The sequence below is a fragment of the Telopea speciosissima genome, chromosome 5 (assembly GCF_018873765.1).
Source record: "Telopea speciosissima isolate NSW1024214 ecotype Mountain lineage chromosome 5, Tspe_v1, whole genome shotgun sequence".
Classification (NCBI taxonomy): Eukaryota; Viridiplantae; Streptophyta; class Magnoliopsida; order Proteales; family Proteaceae; genus Telopea; species Telopea speciosissima.
In genome coordinates this window covers 18,034,591-18,046,130 of record NC_057920.1, presented here as the reverse complement: position 1 = coordinate 18,046,130, position 11,540 = coordinate 18,034,591, and the positions used below count along the sequence as shown (strand labels likewise).

Sequence of the window (11,540 nt, the reverse complement as noted above, 5' to 3'; positions counted from 1 at the left end):
ATTCCCCAATGTTCCCCAGTAAAATTTAAAGAATATAGAGAGTGCAGACAGATATTAACTTAAGAAACAGGAGGTAGGTCATTCCAATGTCACTAAACTCGCTAGCCATGATGACAAAGACGATTCTAAATTTCTAAAACCCGAAACCCCCATCTTTCTTTTTGGGAATATCAAATGCACAACAAAATACATTTTTTTTTTCAATGATTAGGGAAATGCACACAATGAAATACTTCACTACACAACCATTATTCAGCCATCGACGACCACTTCAAGGAAAGCTTTAGCTTCGCCGGAAATGAGAGAGAGGTAGGGTTATTAAGGAGCATTTGGTTAGAGACAAAAAAGAGATGTTGGGAAGAGAATTGTCACATTTTACTATTGTTTCATAAACTATCAAGTTATGAAATGCAAAAATGTCCATTTTACAATATTGACATGAGATTCTATCAAAAGAAAATGAAATATCTAAATTACGCCATTGAATAGATCCTTCCATGTCCCATCGCTCATTACATGTTGGTCTTTCATTCCTCTTTCACATTTCTACACACTTCATATGCACGTACAATCCTTTAATGCTACACTATGATTTTAAATTTTTAACTACTTATTTGATACATAAAAAAAAATGTAAGAAAACATCCAAGTTTATTCCTCCCATTTCGGGGAGTTACATGCCATAGTAGCTAACTTGTTAACCACATCTACATATTGGAAATCTTTGGCATGAATGTTAACAAGCATGAACAACCGCTTGCTCGGTTGGTTAGAGGTTTGCCAGTTGAAGCGTTTGCCCCCCAGGAGGTCATTTGTTTGTCAATCCTAGTCACATTAATTTGTGTGTGCCATTAAAAAGGCACCCTTTCCCCCTCCCATCTCTCTCCTTGGTAGTTGTAGTTTTGTTGGCTTGTCTTAGCATTCCCTTTGTAGCTTTAGTTGACCTATGGGTCTTGATAACCAAAAAAATAAAAAATAAAAACCCGGTTGTGCTAGACACGTCGCCCCTGAGCCTTGACACAAGGGCACGTGGAATGACCGCTGTATGCATGGTCATTTTCGGGGTTCCATGGGGTGCGTCAGTCATTCCGCGTGCCCTTGTGTTAGGGCGTAGGGGTGGCATGTGCTGCGCTACTGGGTGGCGTTCTCTTTCCCTAAAAAAAAAAAATGAAAAATGTTCTCTGTGGGCACATGCCACGTCCAGGGGCTGAAATAACCGCCCCGCCCCCGAGATGTTAGTGCGCTCTCATTGGCTGTTGAGCGCACATGGCCCCTGCGCGGCTGCGCTCCCCAATAGAGAATGCTCCACCCCCCCCCCCCCAAATGTTAATAAGCTTAAAACCTACGAACATGAAACACCTGTGAAATTTTAAACAAACAAAGAAAAAATTCCCAAGGCAAACAAGTAGGCCTATCAAAAATGTCCGACCGCCCCGAACCCGCCCTGAGCTCGGCCCGGACCCGACCCTGATTTTTCAACCCAAAGGGCGGGATTGGGTTTAGCATTACCCTGGCCCCAGGCAGGGTTGGGTCGGGTTCAGATTTAGACCCCGGGTTAACCCCAGCCCGGCCTAGCCCGACTCTTTGCTAATTATAATTATATATAATACAGGTTGGGCTTTTGGGGGTCTATTTTGTACCGTAGGATTTAAGTTTTTTTGTTTTTGTTTTTGTTAGAACCGTAGGATTTAAATTGGTTTAGAAAATGAAAAACCCTAATCTCCTAAGTCTTGTTTCCTCTCCCACCTGAATGTCTGGATTAGCCTCATCTATCGTTCTCGTTTGGACTTTGGAGGAGAAGGCTGACGAGGAGAACTGCAAGGTGAGTTTGGACCAATTAGGTATGTCCGATTATTCTTCTTCTTCCATATCTCTCTCTTGGTTCGGTCTCTTGCTCTCTTCTCTTTGCTCGTTCTCCTTTTTTTTCTTTTCACTGGGTCGAACCCTAGAAGGGGTTGATCGAAGTTTCAGAGGAAAAAAAAGGGTGGTGGGCATTTTCGTTGGGAATCGACAGTGAGTTTTTTTTTTTAAAGTCAAATGGGTGGGGTGATTTTCAGTGAAAATTGAAGAGGTTATCTGGTTTGGGGTCAAGGAATTAAGTGGGAATGAGAGTCGAAGGGAGGAGTGTTTTGCTGTGGACGTCGAGGGTTTTTGTTTGTTTGTTCGTTGTTACAGGCTTACAGTGGGAGGTAATGAAAGGAGAATCGGTTGTTACTGTTGGAGTCGGATTTGTGTATGTTACTGTTGGACGACAAAACTGGGTGTAGAATGTAAAACAGAGATCTCTTGAACTTTTGAATTAATAGATGGAAACAAATACATACCCTAATCCATGTCTTTTCTAAGATAATTTTTTTTCTTAAATTTATTTTGGATTATTGAATATTTTTTGTGTGGCTTTTAGTAACCCGGCCTTCGGGTTAGTGTGATGGTATGAACATGTTTGAAAAACCATTTTCAAAAAAAATAAAAATTAAAGTCAAGGTCAGGGTTAGGGACAGGCAAAACCCTGGCAGGGTCGGATTGGGTTGAGGATATCTTGGACCCTGGCAGGGTTGGGTTGTGTTTGGGTTTAGGTTAAGGCCCTTAAGGTTGGGCTAGGGTTTAGGGGCGGGCCCGACCCAACCCGACCCATTGACACCCCTAGTCTCGTCAAACCATCTTATCATATCGTTTATCCAAATTCCAAATATTGTTGTTACATGGATAACGACCTAAAAGAGAAAAACCACGAAAAACGAATCGAAACCCCAGAAGGCCAAAACCCTCAATCCCCTATTTCTGGTTTGGACTTTGGAACCCTAAATTCATTCCGGTCACGGTTGCAGCAGCGAATCTCCATCTAATGGTATCGACTATTGAATATTATTGAATATTGAGCCCACTTCCTCTTCTCCGTCTCCGTTCGCAGTGGATTGCAGCGGCGCCTTCCTCTCTGTAAGTATCTCTGACTCTCCAGTCTCCGACCCCTGTTCTGCTAAGTATTTTCTACTAGTTTGTTCTGAGCATAGCAACGAGAATACTGCTCTGTTCTGCTTCACTTATATGTTCTAGTTTCTGATTATCTGTTCTCTAAAATTCTGATTTGTTCTGCTGCGTTTGAGTTGTTGATCTGCTGCTAGTTCTAGTACTGCTATTTGCTTTCTAGTAGTACTAGGATTTGTCTGCACAAGCTCATCTAGCCATCTGAAATATTTGGTATTTATTCTGCTCGTAGAGATCACTTGACCAGAAAATCAAACCTTGAACAGTCATAGTTCTCTGTTTTGGTGAACCTGGTTCTGCTATTCAGTTCCAGATTCCCTAGTTTGGAACTGCATTTTCTATATTTCTTCAGAGTTAAAATCCAACTAAGCCAATCTAGATAAACTTGCATGCACCACTAAGAATTGGAGAGGACTTGGAGTCATACATCATCCACAACTTCACTAGATGTAACCCTCCCAGGCTCTCACATCCTAGCCACAATCTTTTTAAGAAAAGTTCACCCCTTACTAAATCCCAGCTGAAATCAGCAATCCGATAGTAAAAATGGTGAACAGAATTAACATAACAAGTTCACTAGTTTTAACCCTCCCAGGCTCCCACACCCTAGCGGCCTAGCTACAATCTTTTTTAAGAAAATTCACCCCTTACTAAATCCCAGCTGAAATTAGCAATCAGTTAGCAAAAATGGTGAACAAGATTAACAAAAAACTAGGAAGCGGTTCTTATTGTTATACAAGGCAGAATTTGTAAGACTAATTTGTGATACGGTAATAGATAAATACCTGTAGTAGCACAACAACCGCAGAAGGACACGAGCCAGAAAAGATAATTCCAAGCAACACGCACAACGACAAGCACGATCAGGTTTAGTTGAGTCATATTAGATAGATACTCTCCTTAAGGTTTTAGATGCCCCACCTCTACAAACAGGGTTGACCTTGCACCTAGCCCTCCAAGATGAAACAACTCACTAAACGTATGGGTTTGTAGTACCTAATACGAGTACAATAGTATTCCAAAGGTTATACTATCACTCTGCTTTATAAGAAAATACAGTAAAGAGAAGTGTCTCTGGAATGGACAATTGCAGAGACAGAAATCGTTTTCTGTTGATGTGTAAAATGTTAGGCAAGTCATAGTATATATAGGGTTCAATACCCTTTCATGAAGGGGTATACCTATATGTATACATGTATACCTATATGTACATGAAGGTACGAATCCAGGGGGAGGTGTGTTTATACGTATTCCTCCACGTACAGGGAGGTATCAATTCATGGGGTTGTGTCTATTCGTATACGTGTACATCGTATACGATATGGTACACATGGGTGAACCAAGTTTTAGAAAAAACTCAAATGCAAAACTTTCACTATCCAAAAGGAAGGTTTTGCCCACACCCACACCCACACCCACACCTCCGACCCCGACCTTGACCCTGACCCTGACCCTGACCCTGACCCCGACCCCGACCCCGCCCACAGCCTGGCCCGACCCGGCTCGGCGCGTGCGCGCGCACAATTCAAAAGCACCCCAGGGACCCCCCACATACAAGAGAGAAGGGTGACTACCCCTCCAAGAGGCTCACACCCTTAAGAAACCAACCATATATATATATATATATATATATCACTCAAGTTACAACCCCACAACCAATGTGGGACTATTCTTGAGCTTCAAGTTGCCTCTTGCACAAAATACACAAAAAATTCAAACCCAAAAAATGGAGGGAAGGTACAGAGGAGGGAATGTTCAAAAAAGCACTTTTTGAAACTTTGACAAAAAAACCATTATAATAAAATAATATTACAACAATTCCCCCACAAGTTTCAAAATAGTGATACATAACGAGTGATAAGTTTAAAGCCTGTTTATTAGTAGAAGGCTTTAGACAAAAGAAAAACATAGATTACTTCGACACATTTGCTCCGGTAACAAGAATAACTACTATGCAAGTAATGATGGCTGCTGCGTCTATGTATCATTTGGTGATACACCAAATGGACGTGAAAACAACATTTCTAAATGGCGACTTGGTTGAAGAATTATACATCAAACAACTGGAAGGTTATACTGTGTCTGGACAAGAACACAAGGTGTGTAAGTTGGTTCAATAACTTTGTAGATTAAAACAAGCTCCAAAACAGTGGCATGAAAAACTTGATTCGGTACTTATATCAAATGGTTTTCTCATAAATGATGTGGATAGGTGCTTGTATAGCAAGTTCTATAAAGGTAAAGGTGTGTTCATCGTACTTTATGTTGATGACATGTTGATAATGGGAACAGATTTAGACATAGTAAAACAAACCAAAAGTTTTCTGATGTCTAAATTTGATACAAAGGACATGGGCGAGGTTGATATCATTCTTGGCATTAAGATCATCAGAAAGGAAAAGGAGATTATATTATCTCAATCCCATTATGTCGAAAATATACTCAAAAAGTATGATTATTATGATTTATCGCCAGTTAAAACACCTTTGGAAATTAATTGTTTTTTACAAAAGAATTTGGGGGAACCTGTCTCCCAAAAGAAATATTCACAAATTATTGGTTTAGTTACATATCTAATGAACTGCACTAGACCAGATATCACTTTAACGGTAGGAAAATTGAGTCAATATACTCATAATCCAAGTATAGAGCATTGACATGCCATGATAAGACTATTGCGATATCTAAAGGGAACTATAGACTATGGTCTTCACTATAGCGGAAAACCGGCCGTGTTAGAGGGCTATTGTGATGCTAATTGGACTTCGGATACAAGGAAACGTTAGCAACTAGTGGATATATTTTCACACTAGGAAGTGGAGCGATTTCGTGGAAATCGGTAAAGCAATCCTGTGGAACAGGATCCACCATGGAAGCTGAGTTTATAGTTTTGGAAAAGGCGGGAACTAAAGCAGAGTGGCTCAGAACTTTAATGGCAGATATCCCATTGTGGCCAAAACCGTTGCCTTCGATATCACTTTATTGTGATAATCAAGCGGCAATGGCTAAAGCTAAAAATAGAATGTACAATGGAAAGAAACGCCACATCCGCCTAAGACATAATTTTGTAAGGCAGTATATTAATGAAGGAACAATAGCTATTGACTTCGTGAAATCTAAACGCAATTTAGTTGATGTTTTCATAAAACTATTGCCTACAAAAGTAATTCATGATTTATCTAAGGGAATGAGCTTAAGGCCTGTGACATAGGTCATGTGATGGACACCTACCCTATGTGAAGAGGTAAATTCCTGAATTAGGTTCAAAGGGTACAAACGAAATCACTGGATGACTTGTTTAGTACTACTATATATTAACTCATTTTAGGTAGATAGGAAAATAGTACCACCACAAAGTAAGGAGGATGAGTTTTATAGACTCTTAATCAAGTCGGATCTCATGTAATGTGGGGGGTGTTAACTGTGGTGCACACTATGGACTGACCTAAATAGATGTAGGAGGTGAGGCTGCCTACCGATGGGAGTTTTATGGGTGAATTCTCTAAACATCTATGAGACCAAGATAGGGGACAAGGCCAGTTAAAAATGTCAATCGTCATAAAAGGGATATCACAAACGGTCGACTGGTAGGATGTGGCTGGTGAACTAGTCGGCTACGCCGATGAGGAAAGGTTCAAGAAGTCTGACTTCACCCGTACTCTGTATCGTAGTTCATCAGATCTAATGTAGGTTCAAGTTTTGAAGACATCTGCAACGATGTGTCCTACTATGTTTAATATGCTTAGCACTCGTTATGTATCACTATTTTGAAACTTGTGAGGGAATTATTGTTATATTATTTTATTATAATGTTTTTTTGTTTAAAATTTCAAAAAGTGCTTTTTTGAACATTCCCTCCTCTTTACCTTCCCTCCATTTTTTGGGTTTGAATTTGTTGTGTACTTTGTGCAAGAGGCAACTTGAAGCTCAAGAATGGTCCCACATTGGTTGTGGGGTTGTAACTTGAGTGGTATATATATATGGTTGGTTTCTTAAGGGTATGAGCCTCTTGGAAGGGTAGTCACCCTTCTCTCTTGTGTGTGGGGGCCCCTGGGGTGCTTTTGAATTGCGCGCGTGTGCCGAGCCAGGCCGTGGCTGTGGTCGGGGTTGTGGCCGGGGACGGGGTTGGGGTCGGGGTGTGGGTGTGGGTGTGGGCAAAACCTTCTTTTTGGATAGTGAAAGCTTTGCATTTGAGTTTTTTCTGAAACTTGGTTCACCCATGTGTACCATATTCGTATACAATGTACACGTATACGAATAGACACAACCCCATGAATGAATACCTCCTTGTACATGGAGGAATATGTATAAACACACCTCCCCTTGGATTCGTACCTTCCTGTACGTATAGGCTACATGTATACGTATGGGTATACCCCTTTATGAAAGGGTATTTGAACCCTATATATACCATTATACCATAACTTGCCTAACATTTTACACATCAACAAAAAACGATTTATGTCTCTGCGATTGTCCATTCCAGAGACTGTTTTCTTTACTTTATTTTCTTGTAAAGCAGAGTGATAGTATTGCCTTTGGAATCCTATTGTATTCGTATTAGGTACTGTGAACCTATACGTTTAGTGAGTTGTTTCATCTTGGAGGGCTAGGTGCAAGGCCAACCCTGTTTGTAGAGGTGGGGCATCTAAAACCTTAAGGAGAGTATCTGTCTGATGCGACTCAACTCAACTCAACCTGATCGTGCTTGTCGCTGTGTGTGTTGCTCGGAATTATCTTTTCTGGTTCGTGTCCTTCTGCGGTTGTTGTGCTACTACAAGTATTTATCTATTACCGTATCACAAATTAGTGTTACAAATTCTGCCTTGTATAACAGTTCTTAAAAAAAATAATGGCAGTGTGTCATGGGTCAAAGCTTTTCCCACTAAAATGCAAGAATGCAAGGTATATCGTCAACCTGATAACTAAACAAATGTAGAAACAAAATATCTTTAGAATAGTGCATACTTGGGATAGGGACTCAATAGACTATAGATGTATCCACCTGATAGTACACAAAAACACCTAAACTCCAAAGCTTGAGGATTCAAAAAATGTAATTTTTTTTTGAAGGGGGGGAGACAATATTTTATTTTTTGTATATTGTGTCTAAAGTCTAAACAAAACGTATTGTAGAGGGAAAAACAATTATGATCCAAAAATATTGATAGGGGATTAAGTATTCAGCTATTATATTGTGTCTATGTGAGGTTTCCTTTTGATTAAATCATTGTCTACATGCTATTATTTTGTTTATTAGGTGATGTACATGTCTGTTGCATAGTGAATATATGCCCATATTTTGATTCCCGGACTTTTATAGAGGAACTGTATTACTGTAGTACGCGCTTTTTTATGCTGGATTTAAAAAAAATATTATTGTCGTCTAGTCCGTTTAATACCTGCATGTATCTGTACCCCTTTTTTGCCATACCCAAACTTATGATGCTTCCCCCCCCTCCCCCGAACTGCAACATTGCTCGTAGCAGAAATGGCACTCTCCCTGCGATTCATGGTTTCCTCCACATCTAGCCCCACCTGTGTCAGTCACCCAGATCTTCCCGTACTATATAGGGCGACACTTGCCAGTAAGGGTTCTTGCAGTCTTCAGTTCAAATCCATGAGAATGAGGAGACCTTGTCGTCCTATCCATGCCATCGAAGAAGAAGAGAAACAAGAGACCATGTTGTCTGAGACGAAGAGCAGCAGCACTGGAATGGAAGATGCAAACCCGAGTAGGGGAGCTAAAATGACGGAAATAGCCTCGGAGATCAAGGAAGCAATGAAGGCGAGGGAGAGAGAAGAGGGAAAGGGGGGAGATCTGTGGAGAGGAGTAGCGGAGGAGATACGGGAGATTGAGTGGCCTGCGTTTGGAAAGGTTTTGGGGACTACAGGCGTCGTGTTGGGTGTGATTGCCGGGTCAAGCATTGTATTGCTTACTGTTAATGCCGTCTTGGCTGAGCTCTCCGATCGAGTCTTTGCCGGCAGAGGAGTCCAGGACTTCTTCAGCTGAGGATAACAATAAAACTTAGAAGACACGTGTAAGTATGTTGATTTTCCCTTTATGATTTTTGTTCTCTCTTTTTTATATTGCTTTAAATATTGGGAAAAAGTTGGGGGCAGTTCAGGTGAAATCAGTTGGATAGTTGGATGTTATACCTGCCTCTTGCAATCACATTGTGTATTTCAGAACTTGCTGGATTTTTCCTGGACAGCCCCTTAAGAATGGTTAATGGTCCAAAAATCTGCCTGCTGCTGAATGGTAGTTCCATTGACATTCAAACTTTGCGAACAATTTATCTACAGAACATATTGTCTACATCACTTGATCCGATTCCCTCGTATGGAGACTTAAAAGTTTGAGAATTGATTGCAACTTAGCAACTTTTAAGGCAATTTTTGTTCAATGCTTAGAATACAAGCATGAAATCCTTAACATGTTGAGCAACATAACTGAAATGGGGTCCAACTAAATCTGCATGAAAAGTTTGTAATTTGGAAGGTGTGGGGATTAACAGAGCAAAGAATGTAACTGCTGGAATCTGGGATTGTATTGGCTCCAGTAAATCTGGATGAAAAGTTATTGCCAATCATTGGATATGCCACACACCTGATCCTCCTGATATTTGTGGTTAATACAAGGTCCTTGAATTGAGAACTTCAAAAGTTAAAGCAATCAGAACCTAATTCAGGAAACCATAGTCTCATATCATTGTATTGAGTAGTATTTACTGCATTTTTTTCGCTGTAAAATATTGTACGAAATCTGTTGAAAACCAATAAAAACCTGTATAAGCATTAGAAAGGGGGGGAAATATTTTACTGTATGCAATTCAAAATCCAGGATGGTTTACTAAACTAATGATGGCATTTTGGTCATTGATACTCTTGGCATCCATGGAAGACTATCCTTGTCATATCGTGGATTCTTTTTCTCACTCTGTCATGTCCAACAGAAAAGAAAAAAAAATTCAAACGATAGGAAAAAATGAAAACTTTAAAATAAAATTTATAAATAATAATTATTTTTCTTTAAATTATTTATGGGAAAACAAGCACAGCCTAAGTAAATTTAATTATCGAAGAACAATATGAATTGAACCCTTGATAAGGGAGATGCAAGTAGAAATCTCTACTTGAGGAATAGGAACCCCCCAAATCAGTGGACATTCTGTACTTTACTTAATATTCTGATCTACTAAGCTCCTCTTAACCTCAAGCCAAAGTAAACTACAGCATTATTGACAGCAAAAAGAACGATATTTGCTGCTCAAACGAAACAGCTGATATACCAAATCCAGGCCACAAAGTGATATTTCTGCTCAACAATAACTTAGCAGTTAGATTAATTATCAGGGAATACTAAAAAGTTGTTTATGATCTTCGAAACTGGGGTAGCAATTAGCATCTCCTGGTGAGTACCTCTTATTAACCCCTTGAAGGAGGGAAGAGACGGGATCAAGATCAAGAAGGAAACACTGGGTCTTTGCTTCCATGGGTAACATCCGAATGATCACCAAGGCCAATCTCATCATCACCTACAGGGGTCCAACCATGGTCGCTAACATGCTCATGTTGTGTTCTAATTGTTCTGGTTTATCATTTGCTGTTCCTTTGATTACCCCCTTGAAGGAGGTTGGCTATTGGGACTGGTTGGTTCATCAATCCCAGTGGCTCTGATTACCCCTTCGTTACTAAGGATGGTTAGTCATTTTCGGCTTCTTCAATTGCTGTGGTTAGTCATTTGCAGTCTGTTTTAAACCTTTGATTGATTGTTGCCTTGCCATGGTTAGATCTGTTGCACACTTTTTTGTATTTGCCCAGCGATCTCAATTCCATGGATCATATCAGCAACATTGGATGGAAGGAGTACAATGCGTACGTTGTGTTCGGCATAGAGTGCAAGTTGAACAGGGAACAAAAGTATGAGATAGCCCATGGGCTTGAGCTTCCGAATTGAATTGGCACGAGTGGATGTCAAGCGTGCACATCAAGTGTTTGATAAAATAGCTGAACCATCAGTTGCAGCTTGTACAAGGTTATAACGAAAGCCTGAAAACTTGTCATCATATGTTACCTCACACAAAACAAACATTTGAAAAATTTTCAAAAAATTTGTCACTGTAGAAATTTGCATGTAAAATTTTACACCGAAACAATCAGAGCCTCTGGTTCGATTTGCCAAACCTGGTTCGATTTGTTTTGGCAAAAATAGGTGAAATAAAAATTTTACGGTAAAATTAAATTTTCCACTGTTTATATTGAACTTTGTAAAATTTGTTTCATGGGAATTTTTACCAAGATCCCCTGCATTCCCGGAAAGATCTTAACAAATTTTACTTCCCATTTGGTCCTAACATGTTCCCTGGATTTGTCGGTAAAGCTTGCCTATTTCGTCGTCATCGATAAAATCGAACAAATTTTCCGCCAAAGGACATATGCTGGATAAGCATCATAGTTGGAGAGTAACTTTCCTTTCTTCTTCACAGAGGGCCTGGATCCTCTCCAGCATATCGGGTAGCTGAAGCTGTTCGGCAAATGGCCCAAGGACAGCT

The 11,540-nt window shown here is 40.1% G+C and overlaps 1 protein-coding gene across 2 annotated transcripts; it reads left to right on the top strand.

Moving 5' to 3' along the window:
* Positions 1–2,892: 2,892 nt before the first annotated feature.
* Positions 2,893–9,257, top strand: LOC122662008 (preprotein translocase subunit SECE1). Of its 2 annotated transcripts, none has more exons than XM_043857547.1 (2): positions 2,893–2,937; positions 8,475–9,257. In XM_043857547.1, exon 2 carries the CDS (start codon positions 8,477–8,479, stop codon positions 8,996–8,998), a length of 522 nt encoding a protein of 173 aa, XP_043713482.1. In that variant the 5' UTR covers positions 2,893–2,937; positions 8,475–8,476; the 3' UTR covers positions 8,999–9,257. The 2 variants fall into 2 exon arrangements, with proteins under 2 accessions (XP_043713482.1, XP_043713483.1); XM_043857548.1 differs by having other exon boundaries at positions 2,920–2,937; positions 8,472–9,257.
* Positions 9,258–11,540: the final 2,283 nt, after the last annotated feature.